Source organism: Mauremys mutica, chromosome 7, assembly GCF_020497125.1.
Source record: "Mauremys mutica isolate MM-2020 ecotype Southern chromosome 7, ASM2049712v1, whole genome shotgun sequence".
Taxonomy (NCBI): domain Eukaryota; kingdom Metazoa; phylum Chordata; order Testudines; family Geoemydidae; genus Mauremys; species Mauremys mutica.
In genome coordinates, this window is record NC_059078.1 from 37607410 (window position 1) to 37632501 (window position 25092).

At 43.4% G+C, this 25092-nt stretch overlaps 1 protein-coding gene across 1 annotated transcript; it reads left to right on the plus strand.

Annotated features, from left to right (window-relative positions):
- The first annotated feature begins 89 nt into the window (after nt 1–89).
- On the plus strand, nt 90–22806 carry MKRN2OS (MKRN2 opposite strand). The gene is made up of 4 exons (XM_045023132.1): nt 90–1778; nt 13667–13716; nt 15166–15328; nt 21883–22806. The coding sequence occupies exons 1-4, from the start codon at nt 1561–1563 to the stop codon at nt 22124–22126; spliced, it is 675 nt and encodes a 224-aa protein (XP_044879067.1). The 5' UTR covers nt 90–1560; the 3' UTR covers nt 22127–22806.
- The last annotated feature ends 2286 nt before the right edge of the window (nt 22807–25092 follow it).

A 25092-nucleotide genomic window follows, 5' to 3' on the forward strand; every position in this document is an offset into this window, starting at 1 on the left:
GTTATCCAAACCATTCACTGGTCATTGGAGTTCATGAGGAAATAGCACAAACCAGGAGTTTAAAACTTACTGACAAAAAATCCTACGCTTTCCAAGTTGCTCAACTTTGGTTTATCAAAATTTTGTGATGTTGCCATTTCAATGGTTCTCTATCATGGTGGAGACTTTCAGGCTAAACAGGACCTGATTTATTAATATAAAAAGCAAGTAGGGTTAAAAAAAGAAAAACCATAACAAAACCCTCCCAGTTCAGGCTTTTTTTACTCCATTATGGAAAAAGTAAAAAAGGCAAACTCAGTATAATTTGCTTTTGCAGGTTATCCTCAGGGACACAAATGTGTAAATTCTGTCCTCACTACCTATGCCCCAGATTTCATTCTCCTTATTTTGTTTAGTGACTGTAATTTAAAAGGAGCTGTATGGGTGTCACTCAGGACAGAATTCAGGCCAGGCTTCATCCTGCAATTTTTACAGTAGTGAAGAAATATCCAGTGCAAGGAATAATAATAAAAAAAACAAACCCTAAAGCAATGGTCTGGAATTTAGAAATAAAGAATTCTGTCTAAAGATGGCTTAACTCTGTCAAGCTTTGGATATTGGTAAAAGGTGTTACAGCAAGTTCATGGAGGAGCAACAGAGTGATCAAAGAGCTTGTTTATTAAGTTCTTATGTAGAAAACAAAGCAGTCACTGGAATTAGTTCTGTTACATATTGTGAGGAAACAGCTATTACTGGTATTTATTCATAAAGCAACGTGGAAATTAGCTGTACACAAGGCACAGAATGAATACAGTACCTGCCTAGAAGAGCTCACAACCCAGAAGTCAAAAGGAAGAAGATAATGACTGCATTGAGAAACCCAGAGCAAGGGTTAATTACTACCGGTAACTTGAGAGAGTGGAGTCACACCAGGGTTAAGTTTGACCCTGTAATTTATAAATCATATGATAGTGAAGATTACTACATATACATACACAGAATTCAGAGCTAAAATAGAGAAAACAGGTATGACTTATTACTAGAAAAGCAGCACAGATAGAGATAACAGTACCATTCTCAGAACTAAGAAAAACACATTTTTTTAGAATCTACAGAGAGGAAATGATGCAAACACAATTCAGCTTTAATACCTGTAAGCAACACATGAGCCTGTATTTTTTTCGCTGTTGAAGAGCATTGTGTGGGATATGTACTTTGTATTCTAAGCTGCTAATTGTAAAACCTACAGATACACAGAGCTAGAGGGGATGATCAAGAACTGAGCCAAAGCAAAACTGTGTATATCATCTCACTGAAAAAACTCTCAACCCAATTCTTAATGTAGCATAATATTAAAGTGAACACTAGCTCTTTAAGAGGTTGTCCAAACATTATGTCTCCAGTTACTAGTTATCCTAACAGTGAGTGGTTAAGTGGGCTGTCATTCTGAATGACATCACTGAATAACATCCATTCCTAATCCAGTGATCCACCTGGGCTCTGGGTGAGACTGTGATAGGCTGCAAAATAAGGTAGTTTGAGAAAGCTTCCCTCTATTTGCACAAGTAGTTGGCTGAAACAATGCAGTCCTTGGACTCAGAGAAAGGCTTAATCAAATTCAGCCATTGTAAGAAGGACATATTTTGTTCCTACGTGCCCAAGCTGTGCCCTGTTTGTGGGCAGAGTCTAAACTACAGGAGACTGGAAGATGCACCTGTCAGCATTCCTAGCCCATTTGTCAACGGGCATAGGCAGAAATGTTCATTTTTACTTAAACCTACTACAGGAACATTTCTTAGGTATGGATATTTTGTTTTGTTACCATTGCTAAATGAAGTGTTTCTAAATGTTTGCTTATAGCATTTGCTTACATTAAATGTATTTACTGCTTCCAGTGACCTGATCCAACAAGTAAAGAGTTCCACCAATGCCATTGGAACTACTCAGGTGTGCAAAACCTACCTGATTAAGGCCTTGCAGGATCAGGGAAACTCCCAGTTAATTCAATGAGAGTTTTGCCTGAGTAGAAATTGAGTAAAATCCTCAGGATTTGTCTCTTTCATGGTAATTTTTCTAATATGTATCAAACTGAACACCGGTGTATGTATATACACAGGAACATGGCTGTTTTGGTTTTTTAAGATTGCTTGGACCATATTGTATTATTGATTACATAGGGGAGTTCTAATTTAAAATCTTATATAAAATTACATGACGTTTTATTCAGACACTAGAATTAAAGATGATGTTGAAAGATTCTGTATATGTAAAACAATGAGTTATACATGTATACCAGTTTTCTCCCTTAGAGGGAAAGATGCCAGTGTTTACTATTTTTAAAGAATGAGTTTTCAATTAAATCAAACTGAATGAAGTTCCTCTCCCAGAACCTCCTTCTGTCAGTTTTAGTGTCAGAAAGAGGCAATCTGGGCCTTGATTTTTCATCTCTGAGCGTGCCAAAGCTCTGCAGTGTGAGATGTACACTATGATTCTGGGGTTATTGTTCTGCTCATCCCTCCCTTGTTGCTGGGTTTTTCATTTAAATACATTTTTCTTTTAAAGATAAACTTCCTTGAAATTATGACAGCCTTTAAGGCCTAAACATGCTACAATCTATTAAAATAATTCAAATTAAATAATAAAAAAAACACACCAGGCATTACATGTTTTCTGCCAAAGCTTTAAAGAAAGTCAAAGCACAGAACTGGTGGAAGTCACTGGCTAAGTACCTGGGACCAGTTTACTGAAGTGCAATACCAGCTTTTGACAGCGGTTGCCTCTTCTGCAGATAAAATGTTTTCTTCATTCCAGTTTATTCAACTAGTTCCTTGCACTGGCTAGATCTCTGGTGGGCAACCCGCAGGCCACCTGCGGCCCATCAGGGTAATCTGATTGCAGGCCATGAGAGGCTTTATGTTGACTATCCGCAGGCATGGCCCTGGCCAATGGGAGCTGCAGGGGGCCATGCCTGTGAACGGTCAACGTCAGCAAAATGTCTTGTGACCTGCAATCAGATTACCCTGATAGGCTGCATGTGGGCCGCAGGTTGTCCACCACTGGACTAGATCACTCAAAGTTGAAAAACCAACTGGGAGTTGAAAAAAAAATTTCCTCTCCACTCTATGAATAAAACCAAGGTGAGAAAGGATGAGATCTACTATAGGCATGCAAAAACAACAAGGAGTCCGGTGGCATCTTAAAGATTAACAGATTTATTTGGGCATAAGCTTTCATGGGTACGCAGCAATTCTCGAAAAAGAGCCATATCTTGGGAGTTTAGTGTATCCACCTTACACGCACCCACATCATATATAATTTGAAAGCTTATGTTACTTGTTTAGATGAGGTATGATTTGGAGTTGGCAAGGGGTGCCATACGTCCATAGGCGAGATGAAACAAGATAAAAAATTATAGCAATTTTTGTACTGTTCCAGGAACACTGCAATGTGACTGACTGTAGTTTTTACTGTGCAAGTTAATTTCAATACCTTAATGTTATTGGTCAAAGCTACCAAACAAAAATGCATTACAAGATTTTTATTGGTTTTGCATGGGCAATTTTTTTTTAAATGAAGCAGCTGTTTAGCATGTGGCAAAAATGGTGATCATCAATATTTTCAGTATACTTATATGAAATGTTTTCACATTGCATATTCTTGTCAAAGTAGCTTACAAATTATTACAATAGTTTTCTATATTTTCAGTTGAAATTTGCTGACCAGATTAGTCTCACAATGAAGGTTGTGCACAGTTGGAGTAGATTGTGTGCCCATAGTTTATACTATACATAGTGGATAGATATAAATATGAGTTCCTAATATAATGCTTCTTCATTTGTTAGCTTTTGTACTTACAATGTAGCTGTTAGTCTGCCTGATACTGTTTTAATATGCAACTGCCTATGTATGCAGTACTAACCTTTGAAATATTCTATAAACTAGCTTTTTAATTCAGTGACACTTAAGTATTAGTGTTAGATGACAATATGCAGCTTCCTACTGTGATTCAATCAATCAAAATGTTCAGTAAACAAAAATGGCAATTTTGATACTAACAGATCTACTGTAACGTAAGTCTGTATACTTGTACAAAATGCAAAATTGGTGGTGGTGGTAATGCCGGCAATATTCTTTGGGAATTTTACCTCTACAAGGAAGTTATAATACATGAAGACACGGAGAATACAAACCCCTTAAAGCATCCATCAAAGAGAAAAAGACTGTCAAAAGCCACCAGTGTTGGACAGTATTCTGTGATGCTGGCAGCAGAATCCAGGGGAGATGAACTGTACTGAAGACTACTGTATAAGTCTTCTAGTTTAGATGATAGGCCACCAAAATCTATCACAGGGGTTGCTTTCAGAAATACATAAGCAAGTGGAATTTGGCATGTCAGAGTTCTATTGAATCTAGAAAAGAAAGCTCTGAATCTGATCAGAGAACATCATGTTCAACCTGTTTCTATAGCCACCAGAGAAAAAAAAATCCTCAAGTGATTAGTCCTGTTGTATTGTTCACTTGAGAAAAAACACACAGAAAAGACAAGCAACTTCATAAAATAGAAATATTTGAGAAAGCAACTAATCTAAGGAAGTCAGCATTTCAAAGAGCAAATGATGACATGTTTGCACAGAATATCTGTGGAAGACTTGATTTCTAAGATGCGGTTTATCACTCTACCTGCCTTTCTTCCTATGTGAGTAAAATGAATCTTAAAGCAAAACCATCTAGTTTCTCTGCAACAATACAGTCCCCTTATGATTTTTCATTTTATCAGCTGATTGAAGAGATAAGATCATTGTCTATGTACAACAAGAAGGCTCTTCTCCTGTCCTAGCTATCAAGCTCTACTTCCCTCAGATGTAGAAACTGCAAGCTATTCCAGTAGCAAATTACATGCCAGATTAGAAAACACACTGTGGTTCTGCAATTTCAGTCCATGCAAAGCATGGAAAAAGCAAATCAACCATTGTTCTAGGCAATGCAGTAATATTAGCTGACACTATTCAAGTTGCTAGTAATCTGAAGCAGGAACTTAAATCATCCAATTGTTTTATGGATCTTCTTCCTAGTGGGCTTGATGAACAGCTTTCAAATTAACAAATTTTGAATAATGCCACTTCAATCCTGTCATAAACAGATAGTTACGAGTTAATGTCTCTTACCTGTAAAGGGTTAAAAAGCTCAGTAAACCTGGCTGACACCTGACCAGAGGACCAATAAGGGGACAAGATACTTTCAAATCTTGGTGGAGGGAAGTCTTTGTTTTGTGCTCTTTGTTTTGGGGGTTGTTCGCTCTTGGGACTAAGAGGGACCAGATGTCAATCCAGGCTCTCCAAATCTTTCTGAATCAGTCTCTCATGTTTCAAACTTGTAAGTAGCACACGCAAGGCGTGTTAGACTTATGTTTGTTTTCTCAACCTGTAAATGTTCCTTTTTGCTGAGAGGATTTTACCTGTATTTGCTGTAACTTTGAACCTAAGGCTAGAGGGGTTTTCTCTAGGCTATATAAATCTAAGTACCCTGTAAAGTATTTTCCATCCTGATTTTACAGAGATGATTTTTACCTTTCTTCTTTAAAGTTTTTTTTTTTTTTAAGAAAAGACGGTTACTCACCGTAGTAACTGTTGTTCTTCGAGATGTGTTGCTCCTATCCATTCCAGTTAGGTGTGCGCGCCGCGCGTGCACGGCTCTTCGGAAGATTTTTACCCTAGCAACTCCGGCGGGCCGGCTGGGCGCCCCCTGGAGTGGCGCCGCTATAGCGCAGGATATATACCCCAGCCGGCCCGTCTGCTCCTCAGTTCCTTCTTGCCGGCTACTCCGACAGTGGGGAAGGAGGGCGGGTCTGGAATGGATAGGAGCAACACATTTCGAAGAACAGTTACTACGGTGAGTAACCGTCTTTTCTTCTTCGAGTGATTGCTCCTATGCATTCCAGTTAGGTGATTCCCAAGCCTTACGTAGGCGGTGAGGTCGGAGTTAGATGTTGCAGAACGCAACCGCTAAGCCAGAGGCTGCAACAGCTCTGGACTCCCGGACCAATGAGGCAAAGGTGTGGACCGAGGACCAGGTAGGTGTACAACACATCCCCCGAAAGGGAATGCGAGCCAGGAAGGCAGCTGAGAAGCGTGAGCCCTGGCGGAATGTGCAGCAAGGTGGCTCTATGGCACATGGGCCGAAACAGAAGAGGTGCAGATGCACAACGTCACTGAAGATGAAATCCTCTAGGAGGAGACAGGTATGCCCTTCGTCCGGTATGCCGGTACGATGAAGGTTTTGGGGGGCGTAACGAGAGGGCTCAGTCCGCTAGATATAGATTGCGGATGCCCTGCAGATGTCGAAGGAGGGCAACCGTTGCTCTCCTTGCACAGAGAGTGGCTTCGGAAATAAGACCGGAAGGAAGATATCCTGGTGGATATAAAAGGCCGACACCTCCTTGGGGAGGCAGGTCGGACGTGGTAATAACTGCCCTTGTCCTTGAGGAACACAGTATACCTTGGGCCTATTGTGAGAGTCTGAAGCTCGGAGACTCGTCTGGCCGCAGGAAAGGCTACAGGAAAACTGTCTTGCAGGACAGGTATAACAATGAGCATGTTGACCTTGGCTCGAATAGGGCAGTCATAAAACTGGGTAGAACCAGATTGAAGAGCCAGGTTTATGGCGGGGCCCCACTTGGGCGGGGGGGGTGTATAAACGCTCCAAGCCCTGAGGAACCAGATGGAATGGAGCGGGATCTCGGCGGGAGAAACATTGCGCGTTTCGGAGCAGCAGGAGAAACGCTTCCACTTGGCCAGATACTTTAACCAAGTGAAAGATTTTCTACCACCCCGGAGAATCCTGTAGAACCGAGGCCGAACAACGTAACTCGGATCGGTTTAGCCACGCAGGAGTCCTGCTGTGAGGTGCAGGGATTACAAGACCGGGTGGTGAAGGTTGCCGTGATCCCGCGTCATGGGGTCTGTGCCAAGAGGGTTGCTACCGACAGGTGTAGCAACATGGTGTGCTAGTGCTGCCCAGGCTACACTGGAGCGATCACGATCAGGGGCGCTCTGTCCCTGCGGAGTTTGAGCAGGACCTTGTGAACCAGCGGGGACAGTGGACAGCGTACGGCAGATGGCTGATCCATGGCCTCAGGAAAATCCTCCAAGACCGAGCCTGGGGAGAGGCCTTGGAACGAGGAGAATTTCTCTCCCTCTTTCCGTTCTCGCGAAAGCGAGGAGGGCTATGCGGGGGAAGACCCACTTCTGGAAAACGGAATAGATAAAGACGGGAGGAAACCACCACTTGTGAGACAGAAAGGATCTGCTGAGACGATCCGCCAGCTGAATCGCCTGGTACACAAGGCAGACTGCTCTCAGCTCTCGGACATTGATGTGTAAGGCCAGCTCTTGCGCTGACCGAAGGCCGTGAGTGCGAAACTACACCAGGTGCGCACCCAGCCAAGAGATGGGCTGTCAGTCACGAGGGACCCCGAGGGGTGAATGAAACAGCATCCCCGGATACACCGGGGAGGACGCCGACTCCCGGTCGAGGGAGCCTAGGCTGCTCGGGGGAAACGAGACGACCACGAGTATGCCATCTCTGCCCGGGTGGCACCCCCAGGTGAGCCACGATTGAAGTGAACAGAGGCAAAGCCTGGTATGTATAGTTGCAAACGTGTAGACAGCCATGTGACTCAGGAAACCGAGGCAAGAGCGAGCCCAAGTTGGCGGGAAGGTCCGTAGACCTTGTACAATTGTTACCCTCACCTGAAACCAAGGCTGAGGAAAGCAGGCTCTGGCGAGTCTGGAGTCCAGGACGGCCCCAATGAATTCCCTTCCCTATATGGGAATCAGAGTGGATTTTACTATTGATCATCAGGCCTAGACACAGGAAAAGGTTCGTGTCGATGCCCACATGACTGGTACTTTGGGCCCGGGGGTTCTTCGAATGAGCCACTCGTCTAGACACGGAGAACGTGCATCAGACGGTGGCGAAGAAAGGCGGCGATTACAGCCATGCACCTTGAATACCCCTGGGCTGTATAGAGGCCAACCGGGAGGGCTGTATACTGGGAATAACGATGGTAGGCCCCAAACCGAGGGTACCTTCTGTGTGGAAGAGAAATGGCAACGTGAAAAACACACGCCCTTCATATCGAGGGCGGCATACCAGTCTCCGGGATCGAAGGATGGGATGACGGTCCCCCTGGGTACCATGCGGAACTTATCTGCATCGTGACTTGTTGAGTTCCTGCAGGCCTAGGATAGGTCTGAGACCTCCCTTCGCTTAGGGGAATAGGTTTCGCCCTTAGGTACCTCCTGTATAGCTCCGATGAGGAGGAGCGTCCGCACCTCTTGCCAGAGGAATCACTCGTGAGAGGGGTCCTTAGGAGGGGCGAGGATGGGTAGGCTTTTGCCCCATTGGTGGTCAGAAGGACCCTAATTCTGGCTCCTTTGGGGTGCGGATTGATGGCCACGACTGTGTAAGCCACGCCCGCTGGCCATGTCCTGACCTTGTCAAGGCGCAGGGTAAGAGCGGAGGTTGGGGACGGAAGCGTCGGCGCTGAATTACCGGCGTGTGCATGCAGAGAGAGAGAGAGAGAGAGAGAGAGAGCAAAGTGACCCTGCTGCCCTTTAGGTTCTGCAGCCTAGGGCCAGTGTTGTCAGAGAACAGGCCTGTGCCACTGAAAGGCAAGATCTGTATAGCGTGCCGCAGCTGCGAGGGAAGGCTCGATAACTGGAGTCCTGAAACGCGCCGCGTGGCAACACCCGAGCCCAGAGTCATGGCAGCGGAGTCAGCTGCGTCCAACGAGGCCTGGAGGGAAGCTCTCTCCAGCTCCGTCCTTTGCTGCAGGAGGGCATCGAACTCTTGACGGGAGTTCCGAAGAACCGACTCTGTAAATTTGCCCACCGCCACCCACAGTAGCGGATAAGCAGGGCTTGTTGGTTCGCTACACGAAGTTGCAGGGCCCCCTCCGGGTACATCTTACGGCCCAGTAAGACCACACGCCCAGCCTCTTTGGATTTAGGGGCTGGTCGCATTTCGATTAGAGGAGGGCCGGAGGGGTATGTTCCTGCCCCCGCCTCATCTGGGGAGGAGGAAGAAGAAAGGCCCGGGACAAGTGGGTCCTGTGTGGGCTCGAGCTCCTGGACGACCTCCTGATCTGGTGGGATCTGGGAGCCCGGTGCCGAACCGGGGGTTGCTCTGTACCGGTCGGACGGTGACGACTAATTGTCACCTCTGGCACCCAGAGCTCAGAGGGAACGGAGTGAGATGGGATCACCGGTACGCCTCTGGCGTGGTAGTACACCCACGGCGTCCAGAATGACCCCTGATAGGTCTCCTGGAAGACTCTGGAGGGCACATCGGAAAACAGAGTGCTACGCATATGAAGTGTCCGCACGGGACGACACTGATGCGTGGCTGGATGGCCCTGGAGGAGCTGAAAGCTCTTGGTAGAGTCTCCATCTGTAACTGACGTCGCTCGATGCGGCACCGGGGATCGGTACCGGTAGACAGACCGGTACCGAGAACGGGACCTGCCACCGAAGCTGTGCCGGGCGGTCGACCGAGGGCGGTGCCTGCGGCTTGATCGGAGCTGAGTGTCCCGGACCGGCAAACGGGATGCTGACCGGTGCCGCGAGCACTACTGGTACCAACAGGGAGAACGGTGCCGAGAACTAGATCGGTGACGGGACCGAGAACATCTGCGGAACCGCGACTCTGAACGGTGCCGCTGTGCGGTGCCGAGGTAGGGTAGTCTGATCAAGGCAGGCTTGCCCATCGACTATGTAACCCCCACCGGCGGTGCCGGGGGTTGAGGCAGCGTAGATGCTGTCGTTGCAATCAGCCCCCTCGCCGTGGACACTGTCTCCGGCGTGGAGGGAATAGTGAGCTCAACCATAGCTGGCACCCCGGATGCAGCTTCATAGTGAGCTCGACCACGGTCCGTACCGGGGAGTGTTCCAGCACCGGACTCGACGGCTTTTGCCTGGCTGGAGTTAATGGTGCGGGCATTGTCGGTGCCGCGGTAGACATCGGTGCCGGGCGATCTGACGGAGCATAGCGCTCGGCTGCGGAGCATAGCGCTCGGGAGCGCGCCGTGAAAACTAACTAGCACTCGGCGCCGAGAGCGGAGGAGCAAGAGCTGCCTCCCTCAGGAGCTGTTTAAAACGAAAGCCCCGCTCCCCTTTGTTCACTGATTAAGGGCCTCACAAATGCGGCACTTATCTGTGAGGTAAGATCCCTCGAGGCACTTAGGAGAAGATCTCTTGTCGGCAGCGGCTTGTGGCCGGCCGAGCATTAGAAAACCCTGTGGACCGGGCATCGGACCCGGCCCCGGGTGAGGGGAAGGGGATAAACCCCAACCCCTGTAAAATAAATACACTATACTATTCTACAAACAAACAGAGTTAACTACAACTAGAAACAGAACGAGAGAAAAACTACGAGTAGCTAGGGAAGTGGAGGTCAGCTGAGCTGTGCTCCACTGTTCCAACGGCCGTCACGGGCGGAAAGAAGGAACTGAGGAGCGGACGGGCCGGCTGGGGTATATATCCTGTGCTATAGCAGCGCCACTCCAGGGGGCGCCCAGCCAGCCCGCTGGAGTTGCTAGGGTAAAAATCTTCCGAAGAGCCGTGCACGCACAGCGTGCACACCTAACTGGAATGCATAGGAGCAATCACTCAAAGAAGAACCTGATTGATTTTCCTTAAGATCCAAGGGGATTGGATCTGGACTCACCAGGAATTGGTGGGGGGACAGGAGGGGGAATGGTTAATTTCTCCTTGTTTTAAGATCCAAGGGGTTTGGATCTGTGTTCACCAGAAAATTGGTGAAGTCCCTCAAGGCAGCCCCAGGGAGGGGAAGGTTGGGGGGGGGGGGGACAGACACTGAATTTCTGGCTGTTGGCAGTGTTACCAGATCTAAGCTAGGAATTAAGCTTAGAAGGGTCCATGCAGGTCCCCACATCTGTACCCTAAAGTTCAGAGTTGGGGAGGAAACCTTGACAAATCCTTTGGTCTGAAATAGCGAAAATGAAAGCCTCAGAATATTACTTAAAGCCAGGTAATTGTAGTTTACAGTGATCAGCTACTTTTGTGCCCCATTGGTGCAGGAGTTTGTCCTTTGGTTGCTAGATACTCATTCTATCTTCCTTCAGAAGACATTCAAAGAAGGTGCCTCTCAATTGCGGAATGCATAGTATTTCACAGTTCCAAAATTATCACACCACAGCTCATAAGTAAGAGTGCGAGTCTGTCACAGAAGTCTCGGATTCTGTGATTTTTTTCCAAGACCTCTGTGACTTCTGCAACAGCCGGTGTGGTTGACTGGGGGCCGCCTGAGCAGCTCGGTCAGCCCATGGGCCAGCCACATCGGCCACTGCTGGGGCAGTCTCAGGCCACCAGTGTTGGGGCAAGGGCTTGGGGCACGGGTTCTGGGTGGCACTTACCTTGGGGGGGCTCCCAGGAAGCAGCAACATGTCCCTTGGCTCCGTTCTAGGCAAAGATGTGGCCAGCCAGCTCTGTGCACTGCCTCCGCCCGCAAGCGCCGCCCCCACAGTTCCTATTGGCCATGGTTCCCAGCCAATGGGAACTACAGAGCTGGCACTCAGGGTGGGGACAGTACGCAGAGCCTCCCTGGCCATGCTTCTGCCTAGGAGCTGAGGGATATTTCGCTGCTTCTGAGGAGTCACGCAGAGTCAGGTAGGGAACCTGCCAACCCCTCGCTCCCTAGCAGCTGAGGGGGTCCCAGGCTATGCACTGCTGCCTGCCCTCCCCACCTGAGCACCTGCAGCACCCTCTGCCCCGGAGCACCCAAGATTTAGTCAGGGGTATATAGTACATGTCATGGACAGGTCACGGGCCGTGAATTTTTGTTTACTGCTCTGACCTGTCCATGACTTTTACTAAAAATACCTGTGACTAAAATGCAGCCTTACTCGTAAGTCTTGCTGCATAGCTAGACTATGAATTTGGGTCTCACAATTTAATTGACATACTACACCTTAATGGATTCTGCATCAATTACTAGTTCTGCAAAAACTGACTACAGGCAGGTGTGTGCATTCTAAATTGAATTGTATCACTTCATGCTGGTGGAAATCTCATTCGTGAAGGAGATGATAATATAGACATCATAGAGATAACTGATGGGAAGAATACCTTCCATTCAATGGCTAGAGTGGTATTTCAACAACAGTATGTAGATAGTGAAGCATCACAAAAAATATTACTGAAGCATGGGAAAGAAAAGTCACTTACTCTCCATGGACAATCCAAGTCTCTTATGCAGTGTGCAGTATTAGAAAAACTTAGACCACACTCTGAACCAACGAGCCATGAAAAAATACTTGAGAAAAATCAACTGTCTGTAGTCAGAACAATCTTCCCTGCACAGAACTTTGTACATGCCCAGGCAATAGACTGTGGTAACCCATGCACACTTAACAGAGATCACAATGATGAATAAGATGATAATAATGATGTTGATTAGAAATGTCTCCTGCACTATTACATTTCAAGGATACCTGTGCAAATTTATTATATTTTGTTTTACCCTTTAAATTGTGATGCTTTGAGGTCACCAAAAAATCCAATTTTATGACTTGAAATAATACATAGTCATGAAACTAACAAAAAATTGCAAATATTTTGAAGATGTCATTTAAACATGTTGATGCCATTGTTTATCCCAAATCTATGATAATAGCATCACTTGACCACTCCACAACATACCTCATCTTAAAGTAGACATATTAAGCTTTCAAATGACGTGCATGTGCGTAGGGAGGGTACATTGTCAACCAAACTGGTAGTATCTGCCACTCACCTACTAGTTCTAAAATCTTAAAAGGCATGGTGGCCAGAAGCTATCAGTTCAGTTCACTAACTACAAATATACTTCCTTTGTTTAATAAATTGTTTGTAACTGAACAAAATATTATGGTTGTTCTTTCAAAAGTTTACAACGGAACATTGACTTAATACAGCTTTGAAACTTTACTATTCAAAAGAAAAATGCTGTTTTAACCATCTTAATTTAAATGAAAAGCACAGAAACAGTTTCCTTACCTTTGTCAAATCTTTTTTAAAAACTTTCCCCTTTTTAAAAAGTAGTTTGTTTAACACAATACATGCTTTTTTGTTTGGTCTTTGTTGCCTGATTGCATACTTCCAGGTGTGTGGCTAACCAGTCATTTTGTAACTCTGAGATTCTGCTGTATTGAATTACACCAGCCAACAAGAATCAACCTTTCGTTAGGAAAATAGCTAAAAAGAGTACAGATGCAAAACAAGATTAAAATTGATTACATAAAAGCTTCCTGCTTGTTGATTTAAGTCATGATTAAAATTGGTGATTTAAATGACTTATTTAAATCCAGTCCTTCCTGTTTTGTCCTAATCAGAGATGAGTGAACTTATTCAAATAAAATAAAACCTTTGTACAAAACCTAAACCTTTTCTGGGAATGAAAACATTTGTCTAAGTTTTTCATGGTGGTGTTTGTTCATTTCCATGTGTTTGTCCACATCCTGTTATTAGTTGGGAATCCAAAATACCAAAAGAGAAAAGCCTTTTCAGGTTATTTTTAATAGGCCAGAAGGGGAAAGTGGTAGAAATGTTTGCGTACCAGATCTAAAGCCAAGCAATACCTACAAGAAATAACATTTTCAGTCATGAAACCATTCTTATTTTTCTTTCAGAGAGTATGATGGAAGCTCTGATCTCCATGTCGGAATATCCAACACTAATGGTAATACAGGCATTGCAATTAATTTATCTTCTTTTTAAAAATGTTGTGTATCTCTAATGTATCTCCAGTACCTTACTACTGTATATTTAATATTTGGCTTTACTCCTCTCTACCTGCCTGGACCCAACATTTGGGGCTAAAGAAGTCTTACTGGCTGAGGGCTGAATGGCCAGTCGTCAATTCTGAATTGCTGTAGTGACACATGAAGCTTGGTGTTAAAAAACATCCTCCCCTTTACTACAAGAGACCTGCAATGAAATCCTGGCCCTACTGAAGTTAATGGAAGTTTTACCATTGACTTTAATGGCATTAGGATTTCACCAAGACTGAGAATTTGAATCCAGGATTCTGTCTTGACATTGCAGTACAGAGCAGAGACGACCCCAAAACAGAACCATTTATCATTATCCTCCCCAGACCCCACACATTTTGGCAGTATGGACAAAAATGGAACCCACATTCAAAACCAAGCACAGCCCCAGTTTGTCCATCTCTAGCACAAAGAACTAACAAGTAGGCAGCCCACTGTACTATGGACTTTTAATGAGATTAAGTATGCTGAACTGTTTTTGCTGATTTTTAAGCACATACTAATCTTAAGTATCAGAGGGGTAGCCGTGTTAGTCTGGTTCTGTAGAAGCAGCAAAGAATCCTGTGGCACCTTATAGACTAACAGACGTTTTGCAGCATGAGCTTTCGTGGGTGAATGCCCACTTCTTCGGATGCAAGTCTTGCATCCGAAGAAGTGGGCATTCACCCACGAAAGCTCATAAGGTGCCACAGGATTCTTTGCTGCTCATACTAATCTTAAGGGGACAACTGTCAGATTAAAAATATTTTTTAAAAGAAGTCGTTGCCTACATGCTATAATAATCCTCTGATTATTAAAATTATAGAATTATAAAAATCTAATTTATCAGTGTCAGTGCTGTTTACTTTTTGCATTTTTTCTCATCTTGGACAATGAAAATAGATGTTCGTTTTACTTTAATTTATAGTCTTTCTGGATTATTTCATTTTCAGGTTCTAATGTACTAGCACCATGCTGCCATATTAGGGTTGCAAACATGGCAGAGGAACAATTATTTATTTTCAAAGAAAATCTGTTTCATCTGGAGTTTAAAGAAAACCTTTGTTGTTTAGGTTTTGCGAAAGGTTATTTTTCAAAATCTAAGTTTTAGGTCAAATTTATCTTTCCACTTACTTTTTAACCAATGCAAAGTGAAATTACAGTATAAAAAGAACTATTTCATGATCAAGATTAGACATGTCATAATTTGATGTTTTAGGGGGAAAACAAGTGATCTGCAGGCTGTAGTAATTACTGTACTGTCATGAATAATGCCATTAGGGAAAGCAATATTGTTGTAACTAGCTGTCTCATCTTATAACAGGACTTTTATTTCTGATTCTCCTCCCTTGCTGACAATCTGCTGCTTATGTTTTCAGAGTTGGTGTATAATTACAATGAAACAGGCATTCATAGAGTTGAACTTGGGTGGGAGCAATGCATTAGTATCCCACTAGTGCAGCCAGACATGTACGGACTGCTTCAACAATGGGATAAATACCTAGAAGAATTCTCTACTGGAGAGGCCTGGTTTTTTCACAGGTATGTGGTTTAGCAGATAGATGTACTAGAATAGTAATTATTAAAGGATGATGAACTGGGATATTCAGCTTTGGATTCTGCTGAACTTGTGGCTCACAGCTGAGATTGATTTACCCAGTCATACAGGAGCCAGTCTGAATTACCCCTTCCTACAAAACCACCACTTGAAAATCGACACCTTTGTTAACAGAAAAGGGTATTTTGAGGTAATTATTGAAGTAACAGACAACCCTGATGGAATGCAGAACCTCTAGAGCATTTTAAGGTCAATTCTTTAGCAATATGAATTTGTGCACTACTGATAACATTCTTATCACCAAGTCATGGCTCCTGAAGAATGTATGGTTGGTTGTGGAAAGAGAATCACCGACTTTTCCCAGTTCAGTAGTCAAAGAATCACTGGTTATGGGATTCAACCTTCTAGCTACCTTTTGATCTACAGGGTGAAATCCTGACTTTACTGAAGTCTGGGAGTTTTGCTATTGACTTCAGTGGGCTCAGGCTTTCATCCACATTGTACTTCCAGATGATGTACTTCATGTCAATAGTCAGAAATAGAAAAAATATACTATCAGGCTTATCTCCAGCAGTTCCAGCTAGTTTGCAATGTTGTTCTTTTGCTAATTAACTAGTGAAAGATGTCAGCAGACTTTGAACAAAACCATCATGTTCAGCATAGAATGCTTCATTCTCTTTTTAACTTCCATTGAGGCTTATGGCTGACAACAGCATTATCAGTGATGTGGTCAGGCTGGAACATGCATGTCACCTCACCAGGTATACGGGCAAACAACAAACTTACTGCTTCAAAGGAGAAGGCTAATGCTCTAAATGTTCATTTTAAAAAGTGAATTTACTAAATATCCTATTTGGGCCTAATAGCGTGAAATGCTGAAGTCAATGGGAGGGCACTTGGTACTTTGTCAAACCAAGCTCAATTTTAACCACTGTATGTTTGGCTGATGTAGTGGTGTATTTAAACATTTGTTTTTGAGTCTTCCTTGTCTTTTTGGCTCAAATCAAAAGGATTTGATTTCAAGTTAAATTTTCAAAAGCAACTAAGGCCTGGTCTACACTGGGGGGCAGGGAGGAGAAATCGATCTAAGTTATGCAACTTCAGCTACATGAATAACATAGCTGAAGTCGACGTACTTAGATCTACTTACCACAGTGTCTTCACTACAGTGAGTCGACTGCTGCGCTCCCCTATCGACTCTGCCTGCGCCTCTCGCCGAGCTGGGGTACAGGAGTCGATGGGAGAGCGCTCAGGGATCAATTTATCGCATCTAGACTAGATGCGATAAATCGATCCCCGCTGGATCAATCGCTGCCCGCCGATCCGGCCAGTAGTGAAGATATACCCTAAGTGACTTCAGAAAGTGAGTCCCATTGACTTCCAATTACTCTGGCACTTTTTAAAATTCCCACCCATAAGTGTTTCTTCTTAAAAGTAATTTGATGTCAAACAAAATGATGGTGGAGAGAGGGGTAGGTATTTACACTTTTTTCTACAAGCCTTTTTGATAGCAAGAATATTTAATTCAGACAGCTTACTCACAAAAGTAAGTGACCTACTAGTCCTAAGTATGCCTGCAGTCACTGTCCATGTACACCCAATCTAAATAGTGGCTTATTGAGCTTTCTAGATATTCTAATACAATAGATAGAAATTTTATACAGATGTTTCAGATCACTAACCAAAACTATGCAGATTCAAAAACAAATGTTAAAAAATTGGTCATGAAGTTAAGTTTTGTAGTGAACTTGTTTTATTACTGCATTTTGAGCCTCAAGCAAGCATTGGGCCAACTAGTTCTAATTCCAGTTCTTTAATTTGCTTCCAAATGACTGGCAGGCACATAAGCAAAGTCTTGAAATGGAGCTGAAGCAAATTAATTCACTTGCTGACAAATGTTTTTCTTGAAGCAGCAAAGAATCCTGTGGCACCTTATAGACTAACAGAAGTTTTGCAGCATGAGCTTTCGTGGGTGAATACCCACTTCTTCGGATGCAAGCAAGTTTTTCTTGAAATAACTATAACAAAGTAAAGACCTTAATTTTAAATCATTCTAAAATCTGCATAACCTTTGAAAGTAGCTATAGAAGTTACATTCTACCTTTTTGTTATACAGACTAGTCCTGTGATGACTAAATGTATTTTCTGCTGATCCAGATTTTGTGCTCCCCCTGCTGCAGTAACTGTAAGCCACTGGTTTTGTCTGAGACAGATAATATGCATTTACGGGTTTGGTTTCTCTCTCATTACTTTCCATATGATTCTAAAGACAGTGTGTGATTTTTAGCCATTATAATTTTATATCCTGAGAATTTAATTCACTCAAACAGAATTTAATTCACTCAAACAGTTGGTGTCTTAACACATCTATGACTATAATGTGTTAAGACACCAACTATGTGAATGATCTTGGGCTTCAGCATGAAAAATCTGATTTAATATGTCCTTTCCCAAGACCTGAAAGGAAATCAGTCATGCTTCCAAGTTACAAATCAGATACACAGATCCCAGGAGTGGTCTCTACTGGGATCATTACTTGATCTGTGGAAAGTAAGTAGAGGCAGCAAGTGAAGAGTAAAAATGTATCCAAGGAATATTTGTGATTTCACTGGGAGCAGCTCCGTAGGAAAAGAATAAATCACCATCTGAACTCAATTTTTAAAATAAGCCATGTTGTCTCAGCTTTGCTTCTAAATTAAAGGTTATAAAACATTTGTGGGAAAAGACTCACGTGTTGTAAGGGAGCCCACACACTTTGTTTATTGCCTAGGAATGTAGAGGAGGCTATAAAATACCTAATTCTCTCTCTTAATTTAAATTCAGTTATCTGCGGGGGACACACTGAACTATACCTTGATTTTTATTGGAAGAGTCTTAGGGCTTGGCTACACTCGAAACTTCAAAGCGCTGCCGCGGGAGCGCTTTGAAGTGTGAGTGTGGCCACAGCACCAGCACTGGGAGAGTCGCTGCAGGTACTCCACCTCCCCTTGGGGATTAGCTTGCAGCGCTGGGAGCCGCACTTCCAGCGCTGCGGCACTGTTTACACTGGCGCTTTACAGCGCTGTATCTTGCAGCGCTCAGGGGGGTGTTTTTTTTCCACACCCCTGAGCGAGAAACTTGCAGCGCCAGTGTAGCCAAGGCTTTAGTGTCCACGCTTCCGCCTCTTCCCATCCATGTTCTGACCCTTCCCGCAGGCTCCCACCACAGCTGGCTGCTGCAGCCTTGTGAGTCTTCCTCCAGCGGGGATCTAGTACTTAAAAGTGAAAAAGCCTTCCAGACCTATTAACATAACATTGAAGCTGTTAAAGAGCCATTCAAGTGGTAATGAAGCCCTTTAACAGCTATTTGCCAACCTCCAGGTATTCAGTATCTGAATTTACTGACACACAGTTGTGCATTACTGTAATATTTACTCAGAACATGTTAGACTACAGGACCTTAGTTTAAAATTTACTTTAAAAATATTTCATTAGTGAGTTGCTGAAGATTATAAAATCACATCTCTTAAAAAAAATCCTTGCATAGATTTTTAGATGCGCATTCTGAGTATTCATCTTTAGCCTTAAAGGCTTGGATCTTCAGACATATAGGCTGTGGCTACACTTAGCACTTCAAAGCGCTGCCGCGGCAGCGCTTTGAAGCGCTAAGTGTAGTCAAAGCACCAGCGCTGGGAGAAAGCTCTCCCAGCACTGTCCGTACTCCACCTCCCTGTGGGGAATAACGGACAGCGCTCCCAGCGCTGGGGCTTTGACCACACTGGCGCTTTGCAGCGCCGCAATTTGCAGCGCTGGAGAGGGTGTGTTTTCACACCCTGCTGCAGCGCTGCAAATTTGTAAGTGTAGCCAAGCCCATAGTTTTAAATAAATCCTTCAAAAGACCACCCTGATCTAAAATACACATGCGAGCCGGGCTGCTGCCAGGCATAGGGCCCCATAAATCCTAAGGATGGCCCTGAACATGTTTGATAGTGATGAATGTGATAAAGGGTCATTTGTTAGAAATACAATGGCAAACTAAAATCCCCTAAGTTATCTTCACTAAAACAGCAAGGGAATCTATTTTCTGTTACAATGCTATGCCCCCATTATGACCTTGTTTCAGCAAAAACACTTAAGCATGTGCTTTGCTGGGTTGGGCACAAGCAGACTAATTTTAGGCATTCAAACATTTTAGATTTGGACTAGGACTAGTTAGAAAATTGCACTGGGGTTTCCCAGCTGTTGTGCAGTGCAGCATATCTGCTTATAATTACTTAACTAAAACAATAAGCTATGGTGAAGCAAGTATATTCAGGCAATAGCATGCTTAGCAAACCAGAAGTCAGAGGTCACTATAAATACATAGTGCACCAAAGCAAAAGAGCTTTGAAGAGAAATAGCAGGATACTTTGAACTAGGCTCAGTCCTCCATGCTACAAGTCTGCAGAAGACTGGATGTTGCAAAAGAATGTTGTAAATGCCCAGGAGTAACAAGCAAGTCTTGTGCATTCATAGGTCCCCTTGCCAGGAGATATACAGTATATAATATATGGAACAGAAGTGACAGCTATACAGAAGGCAAGAGCGGGAGGGTCAAAGGACTAGGAGAAGCAAGATTTCTGTAGGAATGGGAGGTGGTTATGGAAAGGGCATAGAATCAGGTAGGGGACAGAGCAGTAGGTCTGTGCAGGGGTTTACAGAAGGGCAGTGCAGTAGTAAGGGTGGGAGAGAGCGAGAAGGGGCAGTAAGAAGACAAGGGCTGTGCAGGAGGAGGAAGAAATAAGATATATTCAAGTTAACTAGTATTGCTGTAAAAATTCTTAGGATACATATTAACTTATAGGAGAGGTTGAGAAACATTACCAAGACACATAATTGAAAAGACAGATAATTGCAGCCTACTTTTGGCTTACGTGGTTCCATATGACAGTCCAACTTGAAGAACAATATTCTTGTTAAAATGGGGAAAAGAACATATAAAAAAATGTTAATTTGTCTTTAAAATGTTCTTAACGCCATTTCAATTAGGTACTTAAAGGCATTTCTGCCCTTGTGATACATCTGCAATTTATTATTGTCAACGGGAGTTTGCCAGGCAGAGTATATGCCCCTAGATCAACATTAATAATAGCATTTAATTGGTTTAAACTGTGCTTCCAAAGAAATACCACAGTGAAAGATGTATGTTGTGGCACAATTCACATCACTGCTGCAAGTGACAGCTTTCTGGACAGGATCATAGTACAGCAATTAACAAGGGGACGACTAACTTGGTAAAAGCTATCTATCTTTTTATTTTAAACACTGGAATTTGTTATTGCATATGCTAGAGCAGGGGTTCTCATAAGAAAATCTTTGATGGCCTTTGAGTGCGGTCACCAACTATTGCTTGGGGCCGCTCTGATAATTTTTCCTAAAATACTTAATTAACTTTAGGAAAAACAAATCTATGCACATATACATGTCCAAATAATTGTAATTTATTTATTTATGTAGGTTTTTTCACAGACTCAATAATAAAAATAATGTACAGTTTTCTTTGTTCTTTACTAGACCTAAACAGAATAGACACAAATAATGTGCTTTGCACGTTCTTGTCCCTTTTTGTTGTTGTTTCTTTTGCTTTTTTGTTTACTTGTTTTTTTTAAGACTTGCTAGCTAGCAAGTCTGTTTCTGTGAAAAGCGAAATTTGTATTTTATCACTTTTCACAGCAGCAGACTTGCTAGCTAGCAGGGAGGCAGTGAAAAGTGATAGTAACAAACACACAAATATCACTTTTCACAACAGACTTACTCAGCCTTGGCAAGCTGGGGGACAAATTAAGCCCTGGATGGAGAGGTGGGTAGGGAGGCAGCTCAGGGCCAGGGGTGACGGGAGCAAGAGTCTGGGGACTGGAGCCCAGCAGCTGTGCACTGGGGCCAGAGGATGAAGTGGGGGCCAGGGGCAATGTGTGTGTGTTTGGGGGGGGTGAGCTTGGGGCCAGCAGTCAATGCTGCACGGCTGGGGCTGGATCGCGTGGCTGGGGGTCAGAGCCCACTGCTGCACGGCCATAGCCCAGAGCCAGAGGAGGCAGTGGGCTGGGCGTGGGGTGGGGGAGGGTGGGCGTGGGGCCAGGGCTCAAAGCCTGTGGCCAGGGGAATGAGCCTGCCACCCACCACCCCAAGTCTGAAGCCTGAGCCCCACTGCCTGCCTGACCCTCCAGCATTTGTGGCTCCAGAGGGGGACAGGGCCCAACCCCTACTGGCAGTCCTGGGGGGAGCCCCTCCCCCCCAAACCAAGGAGGATGTGGCTGCACGAAAAGCCTGGTGGCCACATCTGAGAAACGCTGTGCTAGTGCTTAGAATCTGTACTTTTTTTTTTTATGCCCACAATTTTCCAGCATCTGAGAGCATCAGAGGGACAATCATTATTACAGGTGCATTTAAGTTCTAGCATTAAGAGAATTTTAGCATTTTTGGAAGGTGTATGGTTCTTTATCTCAGCCAATAAAATATCTCCAATTTACACATACTATTTAAAGAACTAGTTTGTCTCATTAACCTGGTTATCTGTTTCACAGGTATGATGAACACTACCACAATTGTTATACTTATGCACTGGCATTTATTAACTGTGTTTTGACTGCACAAGGTAAGCAGCCAATGAGTAAAAGTAAATTCACAGAAAGATTTGTGATACCACAGACAAGGAAAGCTTCCAAGTATATCACTGTCTACCGGGAGATAGCCGAAAATTACTTCTACATTGGTGACAGCCCTGATCAAGAACAGAACAATTCCGAAGAGGACAAATTGTTACATTAAAACACACATGCAATGCAGTGAAAACAAATCCCTAAATAGGAAATCTTTGGGTCCAAGCTTCAGTTCTCCTTCTATATACTGGACATGCCTTCCTGCAATATTTGAAAACTAACAGTAGAACTCTGATGTGTCTGAGACACACATATATTTCTTACGAGACATTAACATGACACAAGAAAGAAAAGACTTGTATGAGAGTTTTCTGGGAGTTTTAAAATTTTGCAGTCTGCAACTAGCTAACTTTCTTGAGCACTATCACATGGGAAATTATATGCATTCCTGTTTGCTATATCATACTAAAAGTTGTATGAGTGCAGTCATGTTTTGTAGTAGACAACGTAAGTGTTCTAAATTAAAATAACAAATGTAGATAACCTTTTGACCAGGGTCAGAAAAACGAAGTTTGTGACAAAAAAAAACAAACAAAACCAACGGTGACACTTGTTCACTATTCTCCACTAAAACACTACTTGAATTAAGAAAGCACTGCAATTACTGGTCACATGCACTATCTTCCTCACTTGCAATATTCACTTTGTACCTTATGTCAGGCATTTGAATAAGTTTTAACTTTACCAGCAAGTGGCACTGTTCCTTCAGTTCCTTGTAGAACTATAGTACTATCATAATAAATGCTACATTGTACCTCCATATTTTTACTACCGTTGCAAAAATAAATAGCTTGAGTAAAACTATACTCCTCTCTCTCTCTCTCTCTCTCTAGAAGGGCTATTTTCCAGTAAAGTATCTGCAAGTATGTCAGAATGTCCCCCAACAAGAAATTAAAGGATTTGAAAAGACTGAACAGCAGTTTTACAAATAGAGCATGATTGCAGAAACAGACCTGTTATGGGCCAACTTCTGCTAGTTTTCACTGTTCTAAACCCTGAATAACTTCACTGGAGTTAATCCAGATAGACATCAGTGTAACAGAGCAGAGTCAGGTCCTATTTCTCCTAGTAATTTTTGCAAAAGTTCAGCCAGAGTTAGCATGAATCCAAGTTCTGTTTTCTCCAGAGTTCTAATAAATGGTTCTTAATTTTATCCCACCTCTAATTTATACCTTTGCTTAAATGTTATAGTAAGTATAAAAACCAAGAGCATTCTTTAACTTCTTACACCACACATTTCCATTTATTTCTTAATGCCATAAAATGCCTTCTGCCATTGTTTGCTATATTTTAAAATTGTATTTAACATCAAGCACTCCAAAAATGAAAAATCATAACACTGCAAGAGAAGTTCTCATTAGGGTGAAATTCACTCCTGTTCAGAGGGTAAGCACAAACCCACTGTACTACTCAATCCCTATTTTGAGAGTTCAGATGGAATTTAAATAGTGCAGGGGCCTTGAGATGTGTTTCTGATTAAGGGTGAATTTCTGATTGGCTCAGAACAAGGACCTTCTGTGCTTTTACCAATCGGCATGCACTTTGTGAATGAAAATAAATATAGGGCAAGTTTTAGTCTCTCTGGTTATGTACTTCTAAAGTAAATAATTTGGTGCAATCGCATTGAAAATATTAAGTATGGTCTGCTCTTTGAAAATAAATACCTTGATATCTACTTTCTATAAATACCTTGACATTCAGCTCCAAGAGAGGCAATTATCCAGACACAACATTTCCAATTACAGTACAGATGCTAAAGAGGGAAAAACACAAAAATTAGAATATTTCCCCCTTTTTTTCCCCAATTTTACACACAGTGTAATCTACAATGAAATGGTGCTTTATATTGCTGCATTGCTGAAACAGGATACAGCTGGATTGCAATGTGTTGACTATCCCCTGCTGGCAGATAATTCCTTGAGGACCATTACCAGCTGGCAGAGTTTAGAGCAACTCTTGCTTCTGCAGAGGTCAGGGTAGAACTGGCCAAAAAATGAGGGAGCCCCTCTGCTTGTGCTGAGTGGAAACAGTGTAGAAAACAATAGGTCACAGTGTATAAAGCAACATCCACTAAAACCAGTTTAATTGGCTAACCAGGTTATCTTCTATGACTAATGACACCTGCAGTGCTACCAAAGGGGACACTTGTGGTGATAACTTACCTTGATAACATTTTATATTATGGAATATTTTTAATGCCAAATCACAGTGACAAGCATACAAGTAGCAAGCTGCCCAGTATTGTTTTAGCTATGCTAAATACAGCAATAATCTGAATTTTAGCTGTGCTTTGAGAAATTTCAAGCTAAGTCAAAGTTAAACTAGATTTTTAGATTACCAACCACACCAATGAACTTGGGTATAATATCTCTCCCCTTCCCTCTATTGTGTGTAATCAGAATGGCTTGCTATGCAAGGTGGCTGCCCTATTACAATGGTATCCAAGTATCTCAGTCTTCACTGTAGTTATCCCCACAACACCCCTGTGGAGTAGGAAAGTGTTATCCCCATTTTACTGAGGCACAGTCAGGGCCAGCTCCAGGCACCAGCGAAGGAAGCAGGTGCCTGGGCGGCCAATAGAAAGGGGTAGCACTCCATCCGTTATTGGGGCGGCATGGCCAGGTCTTCGGCGGCAATTCAGCGGCGGGTCCTTCACTCCCTCTCTTCGTCTTCGGCGGCCGCTCAATCGGGTTTTTCTTTTTTCTCTTTTTTTTCCCCCCTCGCTGCTTGGGGCGGCAAAAAAGCTGGAGCCAGCCCTGTGCACAGTGAGACTACATGACATGCTTAAGATCACACAGGAAGTCTGGGGCCTGAATCCTGGTCTCCCAAATCTTAAACTAGTGCCTTAACTAGGGGGCAATCCTTCCTGTCCCTGGTAACACTGTGTTCAATCAGCAAAGGCTTGTGCTTTCGGAGCAGGAAGATAGAGTTTATGTAGTGGCTGTGAGGCACCAAATGGCCATAGCATGCAGTCTAGTGACCAGTGTGAAGTCCTAAGTGTGTGTGGATTTGTTACATATTATACTGTTAGCAGACAATGCAGTGCAGTTAGTTTTGATAGCAATATGTTTAGAA

Bases quoted from the DNA above. Each gene is read 5' to 3' on its own strand.
- MKRN2OS (XM_045023132.1), top strand. From the start codon at position 1,561: ATGCAGTCCTTGGACTCAGAGAAAGGCTTAATCAAATTCAGCCATTGT. The intron at 13,717-15,165 runs GTAATACAGGCA...TTATGTTTTCAG, and splicing joins CGGAATATCCAACACTAATG to AGTTGGTGTATAATTACAAT. The intron at 15,329-21,882 runs GTATGTGGTTTA...TCTGTTTCACAG, and splicing joins GAGGCCTGGTTTTTTCACAG to GTATGATGAACACTACCACA.